Source organism: Staurois parvus, unplaced genomic scaffold, assembly GCF_062004578.1.
Source record: "Staurois parvus isolate SC_StPar_1 unplaced genomic scaffold, SC_StPar_1.0 ptg000400l, whole genome shotgun sequence".
NCBI lineage: Eukaryota > Metazoa > Chordata > Amphibia > Anura > Ranidae > Staurois > Staurois parvus.
Genome location: NW_028318196.1, coordinates 82 through 27,478, shown reverse-complemented (window position 1 = coordinate 27,478; position 27,397 = coordinate 82). Strand labels below are relative to the sequence as shown.

Genomic DNA, 27,397 nt, shown 5'->3' with positions numbered 1-27,397 from the left:
AATGAATGAAAAAAGGTGACAGCTGTGTTTGATAAAACAAAAAAAAGCAGTTCTTTATGATACTTTAGTAAACTAAATGTCACCCAGTCAGACATCTTTTAACAGTTTATTTTTGTCAGTCATTACATTTTTTTGCCTTTCAGATTGACTCTAATGATGTGGCCTATTCAATGAAGGGCTTAAAGATCTATCATATGTTTTGTTGTTTCAGTTTTCTGTCCCCTATGGGACAATGTACATGTAGTAGGAGTATAAGATGAAAAGGCGGCAGCACGTTCTCCTGATAAAAGTACTTTATCCTTAAAGGGTACAGTGTGCATGTTACAGCAGCTTACGCGTTTTAATAAAAAAACCTTTTTCATGTAGTACTCTGTCCTATGCTGCAAGATGCTTTCTAATCCTAGCTATGGGGTCCCACCTTCCCCCCTCCCCTCCTGCTGTGTTTGATCCAACAGCAGCCTCTAGGTTTATTGGTAAGTGCAGCTTGCCTTGGCTGTGAACACTTTCCATGGGAAATCAGCGGCAAGGGGATTGCGGAGCCTGACACACCCCCTTCCCTTTGCATCGCTCTTGCCATTGCTTGTTTGTGGAAAATGCTCACAGGGGAGACAAGCGGCAAACTTTAAATGCAGCAAACAGACTTTGAAAGAAACAAATATGATTAGATACAAAGGTATTTGCAAACGCAGACATGTAAATGGAGCCTTTGAAATGCATATGAATACATTTACAGCATTGTGAATGAGAAATAACAAGGACTTGTTTTTCAGGTAATGAGCTAAGGCCTGACTCAGCCTGTCACCCCGCCAGGAGCCTAGAGAGAATTTCAACTTGTCGCTCCCAGTCCGGCTTCAATTCTCCACAGTCCAATGTGAATTCACAGCACAGGTGATCTATAGATTGAGCTTTAGCGCCTTAACCACTTCCACGTCGCCCTATAGCAGAAATAGTGCACAGCAAAAGTTCACAGCAGAAGCCCTGAAGTAACCATCCCAGCAGCTAAATTCTCACCTCAGCAGTGTTCTCATTTCTAATGTGAACAGAGCAAGAGCTCTGAAAGTGGGAAGCAGGGTGAGCTGAGCTGCTGAGAGTCTTAGGTGCTTCCCTTGTTAACTCCGAGGATGAATTTCTCCATAGTGCCTGCAGCCAATGAGGACATCATTAGAATGGGTATTTAAGTAGGACTTTTGTACTCACTGTGAAATACTTTTCTTGAGTCCATTGAGGGAAGCAGGTCCCATTCCTCTGTCTTTCTGATCATGCTGTCCATACTGCTTTGCTGCAAAATGTAGGCATACTTGGTAGTAGGTGTTATTCTCTGAGCTGGTCTACAGTTTTTTGTTTGCTAGTGTCCAATCTTCTTAAAAGATTAAAACCTGTTTCCCTCATTGGACTCCAAGGAAAGGTTTTTACACTCAGTACATAAATCCTGTTTTGATGTTTGTTAAAGTGACCCTGTCATTCAGTGGTCCCGCCATGGAAGAGCTGGTATACTCTCCTGTCTAGTGCCTGCATCTCCTACATTACTGTATTCCAGTGCTGCAGCCTCCATCAGTCTTTTCAGCATTTGACTATTCCAAGCATGTCTTCTGTGCCCCCTGAAGCAAGTTGTGGTTCCATCCTCTGACCCCTGCATTACTACAGGACTCTGCAGTGACATAGGATTTGAAGGATGGAACCACAATCCCCAGAAGGGCACACTCATCCAGGAAGGGTTAAATGCTGAACAGTCTTATGGAGGCTGCATAGCTGGAATAAAAGAAAAGTAGTAAATCTGGGCAGATGGAGAAGTGAGTATAAAAATTATTCTGGTTCAGGGACCTCTGATTTGGACTTTTTTTTTTTAACCTGACAGGGTCACTTTAGGAATATGTAATGAAATTACTGTCCATAGACTTGGCCACAGATTCACGTTTTGCAAAAACTAGGTGGAAATCCCATTAAAAGCCTTTTTTCCATTATTGGATATGATGGACCATTAAGTATGGGGTATAAGGTTTGTTTCAAAGCCTGTAGTTTGGTTGTTATCCGCCTCTAATTCCATATCCCTCCACCCAACTTCTGTACATGTGGACAGTGTGTGACGGTGTGATAGCGCAGTAGTCCCTGGGATGCCGGTGTCCCCGCTGCCCGCAGGAACTGGAAGACTGAAGTATAAAGATCTGTAGAGTGCTATGCGGAACTGCTGTTTTAGGATTCTGTGTGCTTCTAATACTGACACTTAACTCTCCACCCTTCCAGGTACATCTCTGCTTCTGATGTAAGTCCCTGCTTTCATCTCCAACACTACGATCCAGACAGAGCACTGACAGATTATATAACTCGGCTGGAGGCCTTGCAGAAAAGACTGGGCAGTGTGCAGTCAGGTAACATAAAAGCACAGACTTTGTTTCTACAAAAATAAAAAATAAAACGTTTTTGACCAGTTCCCCCGCTGCCCTATAGCAGAACTACTGCTACAGGGCGGCAGGGGTGCGAAAAATCACGTATATATAAAACATCAAAACAGTGCAAATATTATAATAAAAATTCATAAACATACACTGCAGTGAAAAATTAAATAATTATTAAAAATGTTAAAAATATTTGGTGCTAGTGATTTTTGTATAAAATCACGTATATACTTGATTTTGCATTACCCACGCCGCCATTGGCGGCTTCAGCTGTTGATCACAGGGTCCTGGTCGGAGATTCCCCGCTGGCACCCAGCGATCGCCGAGGAACAGTGAAAGGAGAGAGGAGGTCTGTGTCTAAACAACACAGATCTCTGCCCTGTCAGCACCAACATGCTGCTTTGTATTGCTCTGCACAGCAGAGCAATACAAAGCTGCATGTTTCTTTGTAAAACACACACAGCAAAACAGCACACAGTTAACCCTTTGATTGCCCCATATGTTAACCCCTTCCTGCCCAGTGCCATTAGTACAGTGTCAGTGCTTTTTAGTAGCTCTGATCACTGTATTAGTGTAATCGGGATGTCAGTGGCAGTTAGTCAGTTCCCCCCAAGTGCCGCAGTCCCGCTATAAGTTCCTGATCGCAGCCATTACTAGTATAAAAACATTTCTTTTTAAATTTCCAATATATATCCAGCCATTTGTAGACGCTATAACTTTCACGTAAACCAATTCATTTACATGTATTGTGATTTTTTTTTTTTTTCTTTTTAGCAAAGACACGTAGCAGAATACATTTTGGCCTAAATTTATGGTGCAATTTGATTGATTTTTTTTTTTTTTCTTTTTTTTTTACTGGATATGTTTTATAGCAAAAAGTCAAAAATACTGTTTTTTAGTTCCTGTCATGGCTTTGTTTTTTTTTTGATTGGCTAATATCAGGGGTGCTCAACTTTTTGAAGAGCGAGGGCCACTTAAATGATTTGGTAGCTAGTCAAGGGCCACATTGAAATGAAATAACCACTGATGCTAAATCAGTGGTTGGGGGGATGTGGTAAAAACAGATATGAACTGCAGGGTTTTACCACTCCCCAAACTGCTTTCACACTGATGCACTGCGGTTTGCCCACAGAGGAAAAAAAGGTCAGTGTATTAATCAAAACATATGCTGCGCTTTTGCATTGTGCAAAACTGCAGTGGGCTTTCACACTAATCCACGGGTGTAGCGCAGTGCACCTGCGGCTTTCCTGTGCATTGGCTGCTCCTTGCTATAGACTTCTATTATATCTTGCGGGTTGAGGTGCACTTTCTGAAAGTGCACCAAAACTCTTGTATTTAGGATATAATAGAAGTCTATGGCTCAGTGCAACCAACCTGCTGGAAAGCCACAAGTGCACTGCGCTGCACCCGTGGATTAGCGTGAAAGCCCATTGCAGTTTTGCCCAATGCAGAAGCGCAGCGTATGTTTTGTTTCATACACTGATCTTTTTTTTATTCTTCCAGCTTCTGTTGGCATTGCTCTCCAGGCTGCTAAAGAAGGTCCCAGGCGAAGAGCACTTGGTATTAATCCACCTGGGACAGGAGTCGGCGCTACAGAGGAAGCATCGGCTTATGCAGCTCCTGCTTCCTCTGCTGCCGACTCAGTGCACTCTGATGCTCTGGGAAGACAAGTCGGCAAGCCATTGATCACCATCTGGGAGTGCACTTCCCTGGACTGAGGACAATGGCAACATCAGGTGGCTCTGAGGGCCACATTGGGCTGTTGAGCACCCCTGGCTTTTACTCTCTGCACCTAAGGCTAGAAGAGCTCCCCATCTTTTAAAGGATTTCTACACCAAAGAACAAAAATATGATGATTTACAGTTGGCAAGTGAAGCTGTGACTATGGAGCTATGTTGTCAGAACTGTTTGATCCATATGTCCTTTGAGGGACAATGCCTCTTCATACCAGACCTTGTTTTTAGCAAGTACAGGAAATGTGTTGCTTTTGTCAAAAATGCAGTCCCTGTCACTTCCTATCAGCTGAACTGAAAGCAAAAACATTGTTCTCCTTCTGTGACCTACTAAACTTTCCTTCCCATGTGATGGGGATGGAGAGGAAGACACGTTTGTGGTCCAGCCTTGGTGACAACCATGCAGTGCATATATACAGTAAAATAGTAAAGGTAGCCATATAAGGGACAGGAATTGTGTTACTGGCAGGAATACCAGGTGCTGAGGAGAAAACTAATGCAGCCACCATATATAAGAACTGGTAAGCTTTTGTTTTTGGGTTCAGATATGCTTTAAGGCAGCGGTTCTCAACCTGTGGGTCGCGACCCCTTTGGGGGTCGAACAACCCTTTCACAGGGGTCTCCTAAGACCATCGGAGAAAACATATTTCCGATGGTCTTAGGAACCTAGACACCGCTCCTCTATCAGTCTCCAGGCGGGTCCGCCCACATGCAGATACGTCCACATTTCCCTGGACGCGATGTGTGCGGGGGATGACATGCCGCCCCTGTCATCTGGCCACATCCCCGGGATCACTCAACAGCTTCGCCTCCTCGCCAGTGATTGGCCGCCGGAACTGTAGCTCAGGAGAGGCACACAGGCGGCCAATCACCGGCGAGGAGGCGGAGCCGAGCAGCAGCGCAAAGATCAAAGAAGATCGAGCAAGGGAGCGGCCGGAGAAGGAAGACAGCTGACAGGTAAGTGTCTGTAGCGTGCAGATGGTGCTGTTGCAGCCAGGTATGCTGGCTGTAGATGGGAGAGTGAGGGAGCGAGCCCAGGCTGGAGCAGGAGTCGGCAAGGTAAGTATCATTGGTGTCAGTATGAGGAATAGTGCCCCATCATTGGTGTCACTAATACCAATGATGGGGCACTATTCCTCCCACTGACACCAACAATGGGGCACTATTCCTCCCCCCACTGACACCAACGATGGGGCACTATTCCTCCCCCCACTGACACCAACGATGGGGCACTACCCCCCCCCCCCCCCCACTGACACCAATGATGGGGCACATTTCCCCCCCACACTAGTATCAATGATGGGGCACTATTCCCTTCCCCCCCACACTAGTATCAATGATGGGGCACTATTCCCTTCCCCCCCACACTAGTATCAATGATGGGGCACTATTCCCTTCCCCCCCCCACACTAGTATCAATGATGGGGCACTATTCCCTCCCCCCCCCCCCCACTGACACCAATGATGGGGCACTATTCCTCCCACACTGACACCAATGATGGAGCACTATTCCTCCCACTGACACCAACAATGTGGCACTATTCTTCCCACTGACACCAATGATGGAGCACTATTCCTCCCACTGATGCCAACGATGCGACACTATTCCTCCCACTGACATCAGTGATGGAGCACTATTCCTCCCACTGACACCAATGATGGAGCACTATTCCTCCCACTGACACCAATGATGTGGCACTACTCCTCTCACTGACACCAATGATGGGGCACTATTCCTCCCACTAATACCAATGATGGGGCACTATTCCTCCCACTGACACCAATGATGGGGCACTATTCCTCCCACTGACACCAATGATGGGACACTATTCCTCCCACTGATACCAATGATGGGGCACTATTCCTCCCACTGACACCAATGATGGGGCACTATTCCTCCCACTGACACCAATGATGGGACACTATTCCTCCCACTGATACCAATGATGGGGCACTATTCTTCCCACTGATACCAATGATGGGGCACTATTCCTTCCACTGACACCAATGATGGGGCACTATTCCTCCCACTGACACCAATGATGGGGCACTATTCCTCCCACTAATACCAACGATGGGACACTATTCCTCCCACTGACATCAGTGATGTGGCACTACTCCTCTCACTGACACCAATGATGTGGCACTACTCCTCTCACTGACACCAATGATGTGGCACTACTCCTCCCGCTGCAAAATTACAGTTATGAAGTAGCAACGAAAATAATTTTATGGTTGGGGGTCACCACAACATGAGGAACTGTATTAAAGAGTTGCGGCATTAGGAAGGTTGAGAACCACTGCTTTAAGGTCATTGCAAAAGACAAGGAGCGCTTCTTGTTCATGTAAGAAGAGTTCTTTATAGTGAGAACTGTGAAAATGTGGAATAATAATAATGCTAGGAACTGGTTGTAGCCAACTCAAGCCATTGCTTCAAAGACTGGATGAGCTTCTAAATCCACAAAATATATCCGCTAATGTTTAAAGAAAATTGCCTTTGAGAACTAAGATGGATTTTGGAATTGGATCATGTTTTTGCCTTTTTTTGTATCCGTTTCAGGTTTAGGTTTCTGAAGTTGCAGGTTTTCCTTTTATTCTGTCTTGTGGGTTTAATTTGATGTATCTTTTTTTTGTTTTTTTGATTTTTCATATAACAATTTTTTTTCCTTCCTTTTAGGGTCAAGTGCAAACGCAACACACTACAGCATAAGAAGATAATACCCTCGCAATAACTGAATTGCCTTCTGTAATATTGTGCTGCTTCCGTTACCCTGTATTGTGTTTATTGTGGGACCAACATCCGCCCCGACAACAATCTGACATGAAGAAGCCACATCAAGCAGTCTAGATTTTCTGTATATCAGCTTTCTTTTTTTTTTTTTTTTTTTTTTTTTTTAAATCAGCTGTCAATGACATGTACATTATGTGGATTTCTAATTTAATTGATTAACTTATACGTATTTATCAAGAGGGTGAAAGGAATTGTATGTATCATGGACTGGTAGACCTCAACAGGAGGCCGGAGTGATTGTCTCGTCCTTCCGTTTGCTGCGGCGTTACAGACTGGACATATCATATGTAGAGACCTATTTTTGTAAAGGTAGAAGTTTTGAATTTTATGGGTATTTTGTCAAAGTACTAAAATAAATTTCATCATTTTAACAATTTCACCAATCAAGACTGATCATATGCGGGAGACAACCCAAATCCAGATTGTGCGGAAGATGAAATTTGGTAAACACGGCACAAATAGAGCTCGGCAGAAGACGTGTGTGTTGTAGATTTTAAAGGAATTTGCTTTTTCTCAGATTTTCTGAGCCCTGTGCCTCTGTGTCTGGAAAGCCATCTGCAATGTTTTTGCTTACATTTGTGAAATATCTATATTTTTGGGGGTTTTTTTTGCAGGCAGGTGCACATATAGGACCTGGTCAGGGCATGTTTTATACTTTGGCAATGTCACTGCTGACCACAAGATTGGGATGATGTAAAGCGACCTGCCAGCTGTTACATGTACCCATGTCATATACCTGCTCTCACATAAATCCAATGCCTTGTCTTCAGCTTCATAGGGCTCGAGTAATGGACCACTTTAATGTGCAGATCTGGTTTTTTTTTTTTTTTTTTTTTACAAGACATTACCTTAGTTACAGACGAATTTGCATTAATGAAGCTTCCAAAGAAGGTATAATGACTAATTTTGCAGTTTATCTAGGAGACGTAGAACCTCTGTTCTATACCATGGAGGCCATGGGTTTCATACCCTGCACTGATGATAGGCTACAGTCCTATCCAGTTTGGAATAATTGGCTGTAAAATATGGGGCTGTATTTGTACATTACACCAGGTCCTGGAGGTACAAATTATCCCAGGTATATAAAAACAGATTTGCATGACTCCATCCATTTTCCCAGAGTACATTTTTTTCCCTCTTTTCCTTTATAGTATGGATTTCTAAGGGGAGTGAGATTCTCTTTTACGAGCTGTGCTTTGCATGGGTTTAGAGGGGTGTTTTTGGTTACTTTATGTTCTGATAATTTTATGACTTGTCTGGTTATAGTTATATATATTTATGATATGTGATCCTATCATTGACTCGAGTTAAACAATATAAAAAGATGGGGGATATTTAAAGCCTCCATCATACCATTTTAGGGCACTTTGTTATAAGGCAACTATTATAAAGAAGCTGCCAATTGTACCACAATGGACCAAAAATGCACATGACCCTTTAGGAACAAAGTGCACCACAGTGTGCTGCTACTGGAAAGTGTTTAAACGCCAGTAAATGCACATACTGCAAAACAGGAGGCTGAATGGGCACTTAAAGAGACCCTGCCATCAGCTTTTAAAATGTAACTATTTCAAGAAGAGCCAGTTCCCTACCATAAACACTTCCCTTTTTGCATGTCAAAACCCTCTCTTCTTCTTGGAGTATGATCTGTGCTGTCCCAGCTCCTCCACCCCACCTACATAACCTTTTATGTAGCAAATGGAATTACATAGTTAGTCTGAACTTTTGTCGTTTTGCAGTTAACCATTTAAAAAAAAAAAAAGGTTATAATCCTACACCCACAATTGATCCAGAGGAAGGCAAAAAACCCCAACAAAGCATGATCCAATTTGCTCCTGCAGGGGAAAATAATTCCTTCCTGATTCCCCGAAAAGCAGTCAGATATTCCCTGGATCAACTTTACCTATAAATGTTAGTATCCAGTTATATTCTCTGTATCTAAGAAAGAATCCAGGACTTTTTTTTAAAGCAATCCTGTGAGCTGGCCAGAACCAACTCTTGAGGGAGTCTATTCCACATTTTCACAGCTCTCACTGTGAAGACACCTTTCCATGTTTGGAGATTAAATCTCTTTTCCTCTAGACGTAAAGAGTGCCCCCCTGTCCTCTGTGATGACCTCAGGGTGATTAACTCTACACTGAGTTCACTATATGAACCACTGATGTATTTATACATGGAGATCATATCCCCCTTATGTATTATACATGGTGATCATATCCCCCCTTATGTATTGTACATGGAGATCATATCCCCCCTTATGTATTGTACATGGAGATCATATCCCCCCTTATGTATTGTACATGGAGATCATATCCCCCCTTATGTATTGTACATGGAGATCATATCCCCCCTTATGTATTGTACATGGAGATCATATCCCCCTTATGTATTATACATGGTGATCATATCCCCCCTTATGTATTATACATGGTGATCACATCTCCCCTTATGTATTGTACATGGAGATCATATCCCCCCCTTATGTATTATACATGGAGATCATATCCCCCCTTAATCTCTTCTCAAGAGAGAATAAATTCAGTTCCTCTAATCTTTCCTCATAGCTGAGCTCCTCCATGCCTCTTATCAGTTTGGTTGCCCTTCTCTGTACTTCCTCCAGTTCCCCAATGTTCTTTTTGTGAATTGGTGCCCAAAACTGAACTGCATATTCCAGATGAGGTCTTACTAATGATTTGTACCGGGGGAAATTATATCCCTCTCTCTGCAGTCTATACCTCTTTTAATACAAGAGAGGATTTTGCTCGCTTTAGAACCCGCAGCTTGGCATTGCATGCCATTATTAACTTGTGATCTACCAGAACCCCCAGATCCTTCTCCACCATTGACCCCCCCCCCTAGCATGTATGCTGCATGCATATTCTTAGCCCCCAAGTGCATAACCTTACCTTTATCAACATTAAACCTCATTTTCCACATAGTTGCCCAATTAAACAGTGCATTGAGGTCGCCTTGTAAGTTGGAGACATCCTGTAAGGACGTTATTTCACGGCACAGCTTGGTGTCATCTGCAAAGACTGAAATGAATTCTATAGTGTCACTTGAGTGACAGCTCTGATTCAAGAGGGCAGCATCCAGCAGCAGTCTCAGAAATTTTGGATGTTCAAACAAGAAGCTTTTACAGATGACATAACTAAAATATGTTAAATTCACATATAATCTTTTGGGAAGATGAAATGGATGGTCTGATGATGGGGGGGGGGCTTTTCAAAAGCTGCCCCAGTAAGGAGGAGGAGAAATCATTTCCAGCAAAAAAGTTGCCGCTTTCTTAGTTTGCCACACAAATTAACACAATTGTAATTAAACATTATTTAATGCGACTTATTTACAGCATTTCTAAAACATACAAATAGAGGGGAAAAAAATGCAGTCCAATTTTTTACACTTTTAAATTAATATTTCACATTCCTTTATAAAATACATAGCATGTACAGGAACAAATTAATCCCACATTGTAATTTACAATATCCATTTCCAGAACTGATCACAGCATTTTCACAGTTTCCTCCTCTTGTATCTGATGATCGGCTTGTTGGGTGTATGGATCATTGTCGTGTAGTTGATTGTAGGGAAATAGCCATCCACCAGCTCATACTCGTACAACCGGAGCATTGTTGACCAAATTGTTTTAATCTGGACGTAAGCGAAATTCTCCCCAATACACCGATGACGACCTGCAAAACAGGAAATATTAGATAAACAAAATTTGATGTGGATGTAACATTGCTTTTGTTGCTAAAGTGATATTAAAGGCAATTAAAGAAAAAACACACGTTATACTTACCTGCTCTATGCAGTAGTTTTGCACAGAGCAGCCCCAATCCTCCTCTTCTTAGGTCCCCAACCGATGCTTCTGGCCCCTGCTGAGTGCCCCCCAAGCAAGCATCTTTGGGGGCATCCAAGCAGGCTCACTCTTGAGCCACTGCTATACTCACCCATACACATACACCCCACCCCCACTGGCTGTGATTGACATTGGCTCCCGCTGCTGTCTCAATGAGAGGGGACTTAGGTAAGTATTAGGGGAGGGTAGGGAGCTGCTGCACACAGAAACTTTTTTTTTTTTTTTTTTAATCTTCTTCCATAGAATAAATAAAAAACCTTGAGCCTTTCCAACCACTTAAATGTGATTTCTATAATAGCATTGGTGTCTGTCATAGGCTAACCCTGAGCTATCATGCCAGGAAGCTGTCAAAGCAGACAGCCAATCATAGGCAGCAGGGGCATTCCCCTGGCCTACAGCTGACAAAAGACATGATCCTTGCCTATGTGCAGCTGCAGCACAGAGAATACATTTGCCACTGATGGTTAGTGGTTGGCAGCTTTCTGGCTGTATAGCTCAGGCGGGTTCACACTTGTGTCTGCACACACCTAAGCTCATCCCTAGTCATCCTATGAAGATGCATAATAAAACTAAAGTCTGTAGCTGTACAGGCTCCTCTTCTATATTGACGGTGCTTACTTTTATTTCACTGCACACTGTGAGCTGCTTACAGTCTGCACCAAAAGCTGCAGCGACTCCAAGCCCTCCTCATTTCCTGGCTGGAGGATATCCAGCATCATCTAGCACACGGGTGTCACACTGGCGGCCCTTCAGCTGTTGCCAAACTACTAAGTCCCATGAGGCATTGCAAGATTGACGTTACAAGCATGACTCCCAAAGGCATGATGGGACTTGTAGTTTTGCAACAGCTGGAGAACCGCCAGTTTGACACCCCTGAATTTAGTACTTTCCTCCCCCGCCTTACTATACCTGGCCCGCCCCTTTCATGCACCGGAATTCAGTTTTTTTCATTATGTAGAGGCTCAGCATTACCGAAGGTGGCTTGCATGCAAATAGAATGTCTAAAAACACTCACTGCCCCGGATGGGACCCTTGAGAGAAGTACAGAGACAGGGTGCTGTGATGTTTTCAGGAAGATATATACAGCACCCTGCCAGCCCCTCCCACCAGCCATGGTTGGCCTGCGCTGCATAGAGAAGCACAGAAACCCAATGATGACATCACTGGGTCTAAAATACAGTAGGCAATGATAAATGGAAAGGCTTTATTTAAAAACATATTGATTGGGGGGGGGGGGGTGGGGGTAAAAGGAAGACAGGATGTCAGCAGATTTTGCTTCAGATTTAACAACTCCAAATTGGAGTCGAAGGGTATTTTAAGTACATTAAGAATTGGTGGTAGCTGGATAAAATCTTGTTATTGCAGCTTGATGAATCTTGCCCTATGGTTTTTTTTCCTCGTGATCTTTTCACCTAGTCTTCATTTATGGGATACATTTGAGAAACAGGACCTGTCTAGTTATAAACCAGAGCTGGGTTATGTTTGGAAGCTTTGGGACGCACACAGAAGAGTAAAACCCAGTTGGTGAATTTTGTTCTGCCTGACAGATATGTTGCCAAGTCCCATTAATGCCATTTTAGAAAAAGTGGGCCTCGTGCTGCTTCCAGGCTGTAGAGGTTCAGGCTTTTGAGCTCGATGTCTAAGGATTGTATGGGCAGACTCAATGGACCACTTTATCCGCTGTCACTTTTCTATGTTTTTATGGATTTTCCTGCCCTGGAAGCAGGAGACTGACTCTTCTGAAGTTAGCAGATACACAGTAAGAACCTTAGGATGTCCCTCCCAACAAATAGGAAAAGACCAGATTTTACAATACATTTGGCCACTGTATACTCTACAGGTTGGCAACTAACATCTTTTAAATGCCTCACTCATCCTTCTGAATCACTGCTGGTTTAGTTAATATGCACAACAGAGAAACAAAACAGATTGTGTCCATGTGTTGTCTCCTCCCTGTCCACATTAGCAGGAAACAGCTAAAGTGCCCCCTGGAGGATGCCAAACGATCACATTTTCCCGTGGAAGGAATGGTGGGGTGCACAAGTATGTGTTTCTGGGTATAAATGTGTCTATGATTTTGCATTCTATGGTGCAGGTTTTAGAGTTATTCATACAAAGCCATTTCACATTACCGGCTCCAAAAGGAACATATGCAAACTTCTCTCCAGCAGCAGGATTCTCATGAAGGTATCGGTCAGGGTTGAAGTCTGTGTTTTTTTCCCAGGTGTCCTTCAGCCGATGGTTTACGGTGGGAGAAACGCAGACCTGGTGACCTGGTGGGATGTCATACCCGGCCACAGTCTAAAACAAATTTAGATTTTTTTGTTACACAGAACAATGTTCCGGAAGTAGAAATATTACTCAGAATCCTCCTGATCACTGACCTGTGGTGTCCTGGCCATTCTCATCATAGTCATTATAGGTGGTCTTAATCTCAGGGTTTCTTTGATGCAGCGGTCCAGGACCTGCAAGTCTTTAAGCTGGAAGTAGACACAAATAACATGTAAGGCAGCTTTTCTCAAACATTTTAGCATGAAGGAACTCATGAAATATCTTTCCAAGCTCAGGGAACCCCTACTATTACAGTGGGGAAAATAATTATTTGATCCCCTGCAGATTTTGTAGAGGAGTGTTAAATCACACTTCTCTGTCTGGCAATCCGATGGACGTGTCTGGGTTTGGTGGTTGCCAGGAGAACGGTATTTGCCTGACCGCATTGTGCCAAGTGTAAAGTTTGGTGGAGGCGGGATTATGGTGTGGGGTGGTCTCTCAGGAGTTGGGCTTGGCCCCCTAGTTCCAGTGAAGGGAACTCTTAAGGCATCAGCATACCAAGACATTTTGGACAATTTTATGCTCCCAACTTTGTAGGACCAGTTTGGGGATGGCCCCTTCCTGTTCCAACATGACTGCGCACCAGTGCACAAAGCAAGGTCTATAAAGACATGGATGAGTGAGTTTAGGGTGGAGGGACTTGACTGGCCTGCACAGAGTCCTGACCTCAACCCCATAGAACACTTTTAGGATGAATTAGAGCGGAGACTGTGAGCCAGGCCTTCTCGTCCGACATCAGTGCCTGACCTCACAAATACACTTCTGGAAGAATGGTCAAACCTTCCCATAGACACCCTCCTAAACCTTGCGGACGGCCTTCCCAGAAGAGTTGAAGCTGTTATAGCTGCAAAGGGCGGGGCCAACTCAATATTGAACCCTACAGACTAAGACTGGGATGCCATTAAAGTTCATGAACGTGTAAAGGCAGGCGTCCCAATACATTTGACTTGTGATTCACACACCTCTTACACATTGTACAGTCAGGTTGATACTCCTATTTCTGTTTCAATAGCTTTTATTAAGTTTTCAAAAAGAAACAGAACACAATTCAAAGCCGAAATAAAAAAAAGGGGTACCAAAACCAGACCTTCGGGTACGTCATAGAAGACAATTACGCAGGTTCACAAATAGTGTGGGTGGAAAGACAAGCTCACCAAGTACACAGGAACAATCAAACGTGATAACTGAATACAGCCATCCAGATCAGTTGTTTGCCTAATTTGACCCAAAGTATAGTGGCCGCTCTCTTTGGGTATCACTTATAAGTACTTCAAAACTGGAGTACTTTTTATTTTAAGCCAGGTATCTATAATACATAATTAAATCTATAGTCATCTCCAAATCCTCCTGTCTCCTCAAATGTACAATAGAACTGGCAGCATCATTTCTATCCAATGAACATGAAGGTGACACAGGAAGCTATAAAGCTGAATTCGGAAATTGGAGCCTCACCTGGCCACCTATTCAGCCTGGCAGAGATGTGTGAATCATAAGACTGCCTCAACAGAACTAACTTAGAATGGAAGCTCTTTGATAGCAGGGACTGATGACTAGTATGTAAGTCACTGAGTAAAATTGTTTGTGTGACATAAATGCCTGTAATAATGTGACAGATGAAAGTTCCTCACCTGGTCGTAGTTCAGGGGTGGGAAGTCTTCTCCACAAATGGCCTTCTGCTCTGCAAAGCACTGATCCTGGATAGACTTGTGTTTGGCGAGGAAGAATCCCATCCAGGCGCTGGTGGTGGAAGACGTGTGCTGTCCTGCCAGTAAGAGACCAATGAGCATTCCGGATAGCTCATCATCCGTCAGAGAGGTACCATCCCTGCCAAACACAAAGCAACACGTATTAAAAGAAATCTCTGCTTAGAGACAAGGGGGCTGCTGACTTTTCCATGACTGATACTTCCTGTGTCACCAAATAAGTATGCCATCAGGAGTTCTCATTTCATTGGCTGCTTCCTTGTCCTGCATCTGTCACATAGTACTGAAGCTAGTGGATCAGCATGATAACCAAATTAAAAAAAAAAAAAAAAAAAAAAAACCTGAAATGGCTGCCTGCACATTTCTTTACTCACAGGTCTCCTTTAAAGAAAGATGAACATAGTAGTACATAGAGTGCAGAAAGGAGACAGTGCGTCCTAACTGGGGACAGAATTTAACCACCTTCCACCCACCCTATAGTACAATGACAGGTGCAAGGTAGTTCTCTCGTTCTGAAAGGACATCATATGACGTCCTACCATTCTCACTGCGCATGCGCGGCTCAGGGGGAGCGCACAGTGTGGCGATCACCGGTCCGCTGTGTCCCTTGGACACAGCGGATCACGGAAAGAGCCGAAAATGTTGGCTCGGTCATGTGATCAGCTGTGTCCAATCACAGCTGATCACATTTAAACACGGAAAAGCCGGTTATCGGCATTTCTCTCCTCTCGAGCTGTCGCGCTGACAGCTCGAGAGGAGAGCCGGTAAATCCGCGGAGGGGACATGTGCACTGATCATCAGGGCACTGATGATCAGTGTGGCCCCAGAAGTGCCACCTGTCAGTGCTCATCAGTGCTACATCAATGCCACATATCGGTGCATACCAGTGCACATCAATGCCACATATCAGTGCCCATCTGAGCTGCCTTTCAATGTCACCCATCAGTACCAGTCAGTGCCACCTATCAATGCCAATCAGTGCCAGTCAGTGTTGCCGATCAGTGCCAGTGTCGCCTATCAGTGCCGCCTAACAGTGCCATGTATCAGTGCTGCCTTTCAGTGCCCATCAGTGATGCCTGTCAATGCCCATCAGTGCAACATACCAGTGCCTCCTCATCAGTCTCCATCAGTGCCCATCACTGCAGCCTCATTAGCGCACATCAGTGAAGGAGAAAAATCACTTATTTACAAAATTGTATAACAAAAACTAAGAAAAAACGTTTTTTTTTCAAAATTTTCAGTGGTTTTTGGTTTGTTTAAGAAAAAAGAAAAAATCCCAGAGGTGATTAAATACCACCAAAAGAAAGCTCTATCAGTCTCAAAAAAATTATAACAATTTCATATGGGTACAATGTTGCATGACCGCGCAATTGTCATTCAAAGTGCGACAGCGCTGAAAGGTGGAAATTGGGCAGGAAGGGGGTATAAGTGCCCTGTAGGCTAGTGGTTAAGCAGAAAAGGATGACAGACACCCAAACCTGCATTTGTTTTGTCAAAACGTCACAAAACCATTTGCTTGTAGTTTGACATTCAGTTTTATAGTTTTTCTACCCAGGGCCTCAGAGAGAACCCAGCTCATGTTGTGCACTAAGTGTCCATTTGATGTCTTTGGACAGAACACAATAAGCCCCATAATATTCGGATGAAAGCAGCATTAGCGGTGTTGTTCCAAAGTGCAGAGTAGGTAATAAATACCATAACAGAAGTTGTACAGATCCCTGCTAATGAGGCAGATCTCCAGGATTTAGATATCGAAAATTAATACCTTAAACATCTCTACCTTGTTATAGAAAAAAAAAATTGCAGAAAGGTGGAGGTGGATTTCTGGGGCATGGTTTACAAACTGCACTTCAGAAAACACACTTGTGTGGACAGTGTGGTCCTAAATAGCTGTCATTGGAAAGCTCAGCGCACAGAGACAATGAAACTGGTGCTGTACCTTGTGATTGCTGTGAACCACAATAAAGGAAGGGCCCCTTCCTCTGTTGTGAATAGGCTAAAGCAGGGGTGTCCAAACTATGGCCCTCCAGCTGTTGAAGTACTACAAGTCCCATCATGCCTATGGGTGTCTTGCCTGTGGATGTCAGAGTCTTGCAAGGCCCCATGGGACTTGCAGTTCCTCAACACCTGGAGGGCCATAGTTTGGACACCCCTGGGCTAAAGGGTTGTAAAAACACGGGAGATTGAAGGGGGGGGGGTAGACTACAGTGGTGTAAAGTGCCACTGACCACCAACGATTATGGGATTTTTTGGGGAGGGGGCCAAAGTGCCACACTGATTTTGGAATCATGTTTTTATAGGTTAAATCAGGGTTTGTCCAGACGTTGCTATGGGTTCCTTGAGCAATTTCTACCTCTCAGTTCCCCCTGATACCATTGATATTTTTAGCTATCTATAAAAGGGCTAATTCTTCCCAATGTCAACACATGTAAGAAGCGTTCTTCTCACTGGCCATCACACTAATGTATCATGAGTTGTAGATAGATATTACTGTAACGGGTTCTCTGAGACCGGGAAATTATTTCAAGGGTTATTCTGCATTGAAAAGGTTGGGAAAAGCTGGGTTAAATTATGAAAAGGAAAAAAGTTAAATGCAGGCAATCACTGAACTTCTGGTCTTTTTTCCTTTATACAGTACAAAAAAAAAAAACTAATTATATAAAATTCATCTAAGTATAGTATTGTATGACCAAGTAATTGTCAGTCAAACTATCACAGCACTGAAAATTGCCTGGGACTGACGGGGTATATACAGCCTTGTACTTTTCTGGGTAATATTACATTTCAGAGGTGGAGCACATTTCATGTGAGATGTACAATGGCTTGTAATAATTATCTCTAAAGATCCCCCATTAACAGCAAGTTGAGCCAATCCAATCCATGAAACAGACTAGGAGCAACCAATTAGCTTCAATGGGACCCTTTTTCCTGGGAAGGTTGGCAAATAAAAGAAGGAACATGTAGTCGTAATGGAGCAGAGAGATTTTAAAAGGAGTGTGAAACTGAACTCAGCATCAACGATTTCACACAGGTTGAGGTTGATAGAGCTGAAGAAAAACCTTACTTGTAGGTTGCATCTATTAATGTCTGCAGCATGTCGTCCTCCCTTTCCTCGGACTGGCGGCGTTTCTGGATCACCTGGTAGAAGATTTTCTTGATCTCAAGGTGTGCTCGGTCTCGACGTCTGTAAAATAAAAAAAAAAAAAAATTTGCATCTTCCGTATGGGGAACTCAAAACACCACACAAGATGTCCTTCAACTTTGATGAAGTATCATTAACCCCTTCATGCCTAAGGGTAAAGCAAATCTTAATGCCTAAGCACAATTTTGCAATTTTGGCATGTGTTAGTAAAACTGTACATATCATCACAACTACTTTGTACATCCAGGTGAATTATACCTTGTTTTTTTCAGGACAATTTGGGCTTTCATGTGGTGGTAAATGGTAATGGATATCTCCTGATTTTTTTTTTTTTTTTTTTTTTTTTTTTTATCAAAAGGAAAACTGGACCAAAATAGTAAAAAAAATATATTTTTCTCATGTTATTACCATAACCTACCCCCAAAAAACAATCCAAAATAAATTTTACAGCTCTTGACAATTGCAGTGATATATGTGTATGTTATTTGTACCCGTAGTACAGCCCTGAAACAATAGTGCACATTTTTTTTTTACTGGTACCAAATTAAAAAAAAAAAAAAAAAAGCCACATATCATCTGAAAATTTTAAAGTAGGCTAGCACGAGCATCTGTTGGGCAGTAGGTGGATTCACAGCTACAAGAGGGAGGGATGTCAGGGTGGGCACCACCAGTCTGTTGAATTTCACATGTAATCCATATAGCAGGCAAAGGTGTCTGCAGAATTACGAGCAGGGAAAACATGTCACCACCCTCCTTAAAGAGAATCTGTGGCCGGGCTAAGGACACTCAAGTATTGGCATACTACTAAACAGTAAAAGAGCTTTAAACAATCCCTCTCTAACCTGTGTAGCTGCAGGCACCTAGGAGATACTCCTCCTCAAATCTCCTTCAGCAGTGCAGCTCTCCCTGCCCAGCAGTGATGCAGCAGCTCAGCTCCTCCTACCAGCAGTTATTTAGCAGCTCAGCTCCCTCTGCTGCCCCCTTCTAGCACTGATTCAGTAGCCCAGCACCTCCTGCTTCCACTCCCAGCAGTGACTCAGCAGCTCAGCTCCCTCTGCTGCCCCCTCCTAGCACTGATTCAGTAGCTCAGCTCCTCCTACCAGCAGTTATTTAGCAGCTCAGCTCCCTCTGCTGCCCCCTCCTAGCACTGATTCAGTAGCTCAGCTCCTCCTACCAGCAGTTATTTAGCAGCTCAGCTCCCTCTGCTGCCCCCTCCTAGCACTGATTCAGTAGCTCAGCTCCTCCTACCAGCAGTTATTTAGCAGCTCAGCTCCCTCTGCTGCCCCCTTCTAGCACTGATTCAGTAGCCCAGCTCCCCCTGCTTCCACTCCCAGCAGTAACTCAGCAACTCAGCTCCTGCTACCTTGACAGCCTTCCAATCTCTAACATAAAAAAATCAGAAGGAAAAAGGAAGCCGGGGGAGCAATCTGCTGAGTAACTGCTAGGAGGGGGAAGCAGAGCTGCCAAGAATGACGTCAGCACTGTAGCTGTGGACAATGAGGATGAATTGCTTCAAAGCCCATTTACTGCCCCATAAATCAATACATGAATGTCCACAGGTTCATTTTAAGCTATGCAGCCATCCAGTACAACAGGGTTAGGAATCCCAGGAATGATACGCATTACAAAAAATTGTAACAAAGCAGGTCCCACATATATCAAATATCTGTCTGGTAATAAGATGTGCATTTGCCGCCATTTATAATTCTTACCTAAAGCTGGGCAGTGGCAGCCAGCCAGGGAGGAGCCAGGCTGCGTGCGTGAAGCCTCCATCCAGATCAGCGTACAGCTGGGCCACCCGTTCATCTAACATACTGCGGATCTCCTTCCCATGCAGACACCGGCTGGCGGTCAGGATGATCAGCTCTGACAGAGCCTCAAACAGATCTACAGAGATCAGATGTATGGTCAGTATTGGGCAACTCCTACCGATAATACAGAATGGTGTGTTCATTAAACCTACTGCAGACAATGGGCAGTAAATGATGGGATCATTAGATCTATCAATCTTCTGCATCACCAACCCCTTCCTGATCTGCGAGTGCCCTCCCAATTCATCGAGGCAGAATGAAGAGCTGAGAGGTGTGCGAGGGAAAAGGGAACACCAGTGTGGGGGAAGGGTTAGAACCCCTGTTAGATTTCCACCCCTGGCTGCTTTGTGGTTACAGAGACATCCCTCACTCCCTGGCCAAACAACAGTGGTCACCAGGAGAGAAACTAGGGAGAAATCCCCTATCCCCACAGAATAGAATGTAAGAGGAAACCAACCCCCAAACAGGACTGAGAAGTGTCCTTACTTCTGACACCGCTATCTCCCCAACGCTTGAAGTATTCAATGGTCTCCTCCTCAATCATTCTCACGTGGGTTTTGAAATGAGCGATGTTCAGACCAGTTTTAAACATTTTCTTCTGTTCCAAAAAGATCTACAAATGAAGACAAAGAATACATCATTCAACCTGGTTGGCATTTTTGCCTTGCAGCACTGAGGCCCTGGCTTTAATCCCACCAAAAACACTCTCTGCATTACGCTTTGTCTGATTTCACTTTATTTGTGTGGGATGCATCTGACAACCTTAACCTGTCCGGCCCAGGTCGATAAACGGCTAGGCGGGAGCGCTGCCGATGAGGGTGGACGTTTCTAAACATCCCCCGCATCCATTGCCTGTGTGCACTCCCTGGGATCGTGCGGCACCCACGGTGTCCTCCAGACACAGATCGCTGTACGGGACCTCTGTGTGAGGTCTTGATTCATGTGATCACTGATTGGCCAATCAGTGATCACATGAACAGTAGTAGACAAGATGTCACTTCCTGACATCATTGCTTACTACTAGTGAATATTGTGAATGATCACCGAGGTCACATGGTACAAGGCTATTCACAACAGCCTTGTACCATGTGACAAGCTGTGACCAATCACAGCACTCACAGTATTTCACAATGGCTGCATTCTTGAGAGGATAAATGATTGCTTTTACAGCCTTTATGGGTATAAAAGCAATCAGTGTATAAAAAGAAAAAAAAAAAATCTTTATCACCCCCCACAAAGAGTACAGTGTCACTTTACTACAGTATCACTATGGTGATACTGTACTGCTAGGGTGACAGTATGTAAAAAAAAATAAAATGTAAAAAAATGTTTTTTAAAATTATAGAAAAAAAAAAAAACACTTTTTTTTAAATGTTTGGACTTTTTAATTTATATAGCAAAAAATAAAAATCCCAGTGGTGAATAAATACCACCAAAATCAAGTTTTATCTGTCTCAAAAAAATTAGGGGAGAGAGGAGGGGGGGAGAGAGGAGGAGGGGGGGAGAGAGGAGGGGGGGGGGAGCCTCTTCTGGGGCATGGCCTGATGTTTGTATATACTGTATATTGGGGAATACACTGATTTATATAAAAATACATCATGTAACTCTCTCCACTTATCACACCCAGCAGCGGAGATGGCTGCATATTAGACCAGACAGTCCATTTATAAACTGGTCATCTTACCGGGTTTGGGACATCGTAAGCGACTCCTTTCCCGAACACAGGGGTGGTCAGACGGGAATACACATCCTCAGCATTCAGGTCTTCATTCTTGCTGTTAAAGAGCAACGCAGCAGCATCACTGCCTACTAGATAGGTGAAGGTTTTTCCCACCATTGTGAAACTGAAGACGGGTCCGTGCTACAAAGCAGGAAATCAGAGTACATGCCGGGTCACTTTTATAAAACAGACACATCACGTGGTAAGTTGGCACAAGAATTCTCCATTAATCTTCCCGACACGGCAAAGGGAATCTAAAATTTTGGGTTGTCTTCAGAACAGGAGGAGATAGGAAGTCTTCCAAAGGACATTTGTTCTGGTGACAACTAAGAGGGGACCTTCTCTCACTTCATGCAGTGTCAACATGTCTTCCTGTTCTGTAAAGGTCCCATTGATTCTGTTGCATTTTAACACATGCATTGCAACATGCTAGAACACATATCAAAGTTCCCCATAAATAAAAGCATTGTCCATTATCCATCTCAGGGCCACAGTGCATTCTGAAATATACAATACATCTGTTGTTGCCTATATTTTCATACTTTAGGCGGCCCACAGGAGTCAGTAACAGAGCATGAAAATGCAAGTAACACATTTTGATACATCGGTAAGTAGTATTACCAACCCTTGGTCAATGGCTGTTAACTATCTGATCTAAAAATGCTAGCATAGTTAAAGCTACAAAATAAAAGGGAAGAAGGATTTGGCTTTTTAATAAGATAAGATAGAAGTCCACCAAGTCCAGCTTTTTATAGCTCATTCAATTTTAGTCCAGAGGAAGAAAGAGTCCATAGGAAGGCAGACTAAATTTTGCATACAGGAGAAAAAGAAATTCCATATTTCCCCCCAGGGTGAGTCCGTTCAATTCCCTGGATTGAAATATTGTTCTCCTAGCATAATTATAACTTCAACTGGATTAGATTATTGTCTTTGCTATTCTTCGTTCTCCTTGCTGGAGAGGAAGCTGTGCCTGAGGCCCTGCAGTGCAAGTATCTCCCTGCTTTGTTCATTCTGCGATCTGTGCTTCCTACATTTCTCATGCGGCTTCTTAAGTACTCCTCCCTCTAGTCATCAAGGGGAAAGATCTTTGGTTACATTATTTCTAGAAGTCTGACTTTTGGCAAAGGTCTTAGAGGTCCAATCCTCACCCATCATGAAAAACCAGTTCAGAATGGTAATGTTTGCAGTCAGACCAAGTATCTAGTTATATTTATAAACACACATACATATATAAGAGCGCCTAATTATGTACTGTCTGAATAGTAATGTAATCTAATGTATAAAGAGATCACCGACTCACCCGCTCATAAGCTTTTTCTAGAAATTCAATCGGACTCTTCCCAAAAGCAATGGCATGTCCCAGGAAGGGAATCGGAGATGAAATGTATGGTGGATATTTCTACACAGGACATAAAAAAAATACATCAGCCAAAGTTTGTTGCCGATTCAAAAGGAATGTTTTGAAAAAGCATATTCTTGAGCCCCATAACTATGGCAGGAACACGACCCCCCTGGAAATCCTAGAAAATGGCATATGGACACTTGACCCAGCCCCAAAATTACTGACACCTCTGCATCAGACCACAACTCTTCCAGCATTCCCGAGGTCAATAAAGGAACTCTCTCCAACCAATCTGTTCACTTTACTTGCTGCACACAAAAACACAGCTATCTGCACCACTGATCTTCACACTCTACTGCTCCCACAGGGGGTGCCGGGCGTCAGACACACCTGGAAGGGTCTCAGATCTAATAAGGGAGGAGTCACTGCATGGAAACTCACTGAGCAGCACAGCTGAAAAGGATATCATTATCCACGTGTGAAAAGTGGACTAGAGCTCCATCTGCTGGCTGGATAGAAGACATTATGCTGCAAGGTTTAAATCCTTCCCTCTGGCTGTCTGCATCAAACATATATGTAAGCACAGAGGTGGGCTATATTCCATGCGGTCACATGTACAGGTAGCGGTTTTGTGTCGGGAGCATGCGTAATTGTGTGCCTCCAGCACTATGACCACACGGTCACCGACCGCTCCCGATTACAGAGTGCCATTTGGGAGCCATTAGGACGTGATCTCAATGCCGTGATCACATGATTGGGAAACCTATGAAGTGTGTTGGGTACTTGTCTGTTAATTCACCGGATATATATATATATATATATATATATATATATATATATATATATATATATATATATATATATACATACATACATACATATACACACACACACACACACATATATATATATATACACACACACACATACATACATACACACATACAGTATATATATTTTTTTTATATATTTAAATAAACATATAATATATATATAAATCCGGTGAATTAACAGACAAGCACCGTGTGTGGATCTGGGATCCAGTGCAGCCGTATTCATGGATCACGTTCCGATCACTGCTGGTTGTGGTCAGTGTGAGAGGAGAGCAGAGTCCACTTTCTCCTGCAGTCCATATTACTGATTATTATGGACCTCCTCTTGGTTCCGGGGTCAGGCTGTCTTACCTTAAGGGATTCATATTTTACTGTCTACACAGCATGCAGCGTTGGGGCACATGGTTCCTGAGCAGTAGACGACCCCCCCAATCTATCATATCCAATGTACCAGATTATAGATTTACCAAGTTCTCTGCAACCCTCCATGCAGTATAAACAGGTCCTTCCCATAGACAACCCCGGAGATGACAGTTCCAGCACTATAAACGTACCACATTATCGGCTTCCACCGTGCTGAGATGCTTGAAGGCCAGCTTGGACAGATAGGCCAGGGTGAGGAGGAAGGTGCAGGGAAGGAGCACCTTCGAAGCCAAGCTGTCTCCCACAGCCTCCTCCAGCAGGGTGCCCCCCGCCTGCCATAGACTCACCAGCATGGTCACCTGCACAAGAAAGAACACGTGGTCACTAGAACATAGAGAAGCAGCAAATCAAGTGCCTCTGTAGTGTCATTTTATTGGATGGCTCTTCTGTATATGGCAGCCTCCATGAGTCTGGGGGGTGGGGAACATTGCATCACACAATACAGAGCCCTGCACTTTGCATCACACAATGCTGACCTCCGCACTCTGCGTCACTTACTACTGACATCTGAATTACTGACCTCTGTACTCTGCGTCACTTACTGATCCCTGCATCACACACACCAACATACTGCTGACCCCTGCATTCATCACTACTTACTCCTGACCCCTGCACTACTTACTCCTGACCCCTGCACTACTTACTACTGACCCCACATGACCCTTGCACCACTTACTCCTGACCTCTCATGACCCCTGCACCACTTACTCCTGACCTCTCATGACCCCTGCACCACTTACTCCTGACCTCTCATGACCCCTGCACCACTTACTCCTGACCTCTCATGACCCCTGCACCACTTACTCCTGACCTCTCATGACCCCTGCACCACTTACTCCTGACCTCTCATGACCCCTGCACCACTTACTCCTGACCTCTCATGACCCCTGCACCACTTACTCCTGACCCCTGCACTACTTACTCCTGACCCCTCATGACCCCTGCACCACTTACTCCTGACCTCTCATGACCCCTGCACCACTTACTCCTGACCTCTCATGACCCTGCACCACTTACTCCTGACCTCTCATGACCCCTGCACCACTTACTCCTGACCCCTGCACTACTTACTCCTGACCTCTCATGACCCTGCACTACTTACTCCTGACCTCTCATGACCCCTGCACCACTTACTCCTCACCCCTGCAGGGATGGATGGTATAGGAGGTGCAGGGATGGATGGACGGTGGAGGTGCAGGGATGGATGGATGGACGGTGGTGGAGGTGCAGGGATGGATGGATGGACGGTGGTGGGGTGCAGGGATGGATGGATGGACGGTGGTGGAGGTGCAGGGATGGATGGATGGACGGTGGTGGAGGTGCAGGGATGGATGGATGGACGGTGGTGGAGGTGCAGGGATGGATGGATGGATGGACGGTGGAGGAGGTGCAGGGATGGATGGATGGATGGATGGACGGTGGAGGAGGTGCAGGGATAGATGGATGGATGGACGGTGGAGGAGGTGCAGGGAAGGATGGATGGATGGACGGTGGAGGAGGTGCAGGGAAGGATGGATGGATGGACGGTGGAGGAGGTGCAGGGATGGATGGATGGTGGAGGAGGTGCAGGGATGGATGGACGGTGGAGGTGGTGCAGGGAGGGATGGATGGATGGACGGTGGAGGTGGTGCAGGGAGGGATGGATGGATGGACGGTGGAGGTGGTGCAGGGAGGGATGGATGGATGGACGGTGGAGGGAGGGAGGGATAGATGGACGGTGGAGGGAGGGAGGGATGGACGGTGGTGGTGCAGGGAGGGATGGATGGATGGACAGTGGAGGTGCAGGGAGGGATGGATGGATGGATAGTGGAGGAGGTGCAGGGATGGATGGACGGTGGAGGTGGTGCAGGGAGGGATGGATGGACAGTGGAGGTGCAGGGACGGAGGGATGGATGGACGGTGGAGTGCAGGGAGGGAGGATGGATGGACGGTGGAGGTGCAGGGAGGGAGGGATGGATAGTGGAGGAGGTGCAGGGATGGATGGATGGTGGTGCAGGGAGGGATGGATGAACGGTGGAGGTGCAGGGACGGAGGGATGGATGGACGGTGGAGGTGCAGGGACGGAGGGATGGATGGACGGTGGAGGTGCAGGGACGGAGGGATGGATGGACGGTGGAGGTGCAGGGACGGAGGGATGGATGGACGGTGGAGGTGCAGGGAGGGAGGGAGGGATGGATGGATGGATGGTGGTGCAGGGAGGGATGGATGGATGCACGGTGGAGGTCCGGAGCCCCCAGACATACACTGTCAGTCCCTGTCACCTGCACAGGCTAATCTCTATGACAGAATGTCGCCCACACACGCCGTGTCCCCCTACCTGCACAGCTGTCCGGAGAGGTGATCAGGATCCCGTCCTTGCAGTGAGTGTGGGGGGTGTCTTCCACTCCGTCCTCTTTTGCAGTCAGGGTGACAGAGGGCGGAACGGGCGTGTCCTGGTCCAGGAGCTGTCAGGCCGGATACCTCGTACAGGGAGCGATACGGAGCCCGCCTGTCCTCAGCAGAGCCCCGGACCGGACACAGCGCCCTCCCCCCCGGACCGACACCCGCCAACCACACCCCAGAACACAGCCAGACCGCTAATGGGCGGGACCAGAGTGGCCAGTGTGGGTGGGGTCAGAGACCGGCAGCTCTGTGCTGTTCCATGCCGTCGCGCTGCCATTGGCTGGCACTCACTGAACTGATGTCTGACTATGTGACGTCACGCTCTGTCGGTCTTATCCGGGGACTGCCCACCCACCTGTGTACTCACGTACCAGAGAGAGGACCGTGCTTAAAGGGGCACTCCACCCCGAGCACAGAAGCGGCACACGGCTCTCCCTCCAGAAACTCACTCTCGTGTTTTACTTCAATTTTGTATCCTAACAAAGAAAAAAGTCCGGGAGATCCGTGTCATGTTCTGTCTGCCGGTGCCAGGCAGCTGGAATTCAAATGCAGCCAAAAACAGCATCCCCGCTGTGCCGGCTGTGCGCCCAGGAGGAGCTGATTCCAATTGCAGTTCCACTTCCAGCTTCTAAGCGTCGCTGTCCGCTCTTCGTCTTGTTTTCGACAGCGAGCCGTCCAGTCCTCTGTCCGCGCATGCGCCTCTCATCCTTGTCGACTTGTGGAGCTGTGCAGAGTGTTGCTTCGGAGGGAAGAGAGTCTGGCGCGCGTGAAGGAGAGAAATGGCGGGAAGTATGAAGGACAACCTGGCCGGGGAGCCCGGAGGAGAGGTGAGGAGCCGCTGTGTGTGATGGCGGGAAAACCATGACAGGGAATGTTCCCGGATGTGGATGATGTGTGCAGGAATGCCTATGACAGTACGGGATGTCCGTGT

At 45.3% G+C, this 27,397-nt stretch overlaps 2 protein-coding genes across 7 annotated transcripts in view; one reads left to right on the top strand and one right to left on the bottom strand.

Annotated features, from left to right (window-relative positions):
- AKAP9 (A-kinase anchoring protein 9) overlaps positions 1-7,296 on the top strand; it is a 362,315-nt gene extending 355,019 nt beyond the window's left edge. For all 6 annotated transcript variants that reach the window (XM_089686483.1, XM_089686482.1, XM_089686484.1 and 3 more), the window contains 3 exons: positions 771-888; positions 2,242-2,366; positions 6,804-7,296. In XM_089686483.1, coding sequence (XP_089542609.1) covers positions 771-888; positions 2,242-2,366; positions 6,804-6,844 — 284 coding nt within the window. In that variant the 3' untranslated portion in view covers positions 6,845-7,296. The remainder of the gene's footprint in view (positions 1-770; positions 889-2,241; positions 2,367-6,803) is intronic.
- Positions 7,297-10,229: 2,933 nt separating this feature from the next.
- On the bottom strand, positions 10,230-27,138 carry CYP51A1 (cytochrome P450 family 51 subfamily A member 1). Its single transcript, XM_089686477.1, has 11 exons — positions 26,402-27,138; positions 24,216-24,383; positions 22,787-22,885; positions 21,451-21,627; positions 20,253-20,379; positions 19,668-19,842; positions 17,878-17,997; positions 14,739-14,934; positions 13,164-13,259; positions 12,912-13,080; positions 10,230-10,609 (listed from the first exon to the last, which is right to left on the bottom strand). The coding sequence occupies exons 2-11, from the start codon at positions 24,375-24,377 to the stop codon at positions 10,431-10,433; spliced, it is 1,500 nt and encodes a 499-aa protein (XP_089542603.1). The 5' UTR covers positions 24,378-24,383; positions 26,402-27,138; the 3' UTR covers positions 10,230-10,430.
- Between the last annotated feature and the right edge of the window lie 259 nt (positions 27,139-27,397).

Coding starts and splice junctions, on each gene's coding strand:
- CYP51A1 (XM_089686477.1), bottom strand. CDS start 24,377: ATGCTGGTGAGTCTATGGCAGGCGGGGGGCACCCTGCTGGAGGAGGCT. Junction 17,998..19,667: donor CTGCCACTGCCCAGCTTTAG/GTAAGAATTATA, acceptor TTTATTTTACAG/ACGTCGAGACCGAGCACACC. Junction 14,935..17,877: donor TTAATAGATGCAACCTACAA/GTAAGGTTTTTC, acceptor TGTGTTTGGCAG/GGATGGTACCTCTCTGACGG.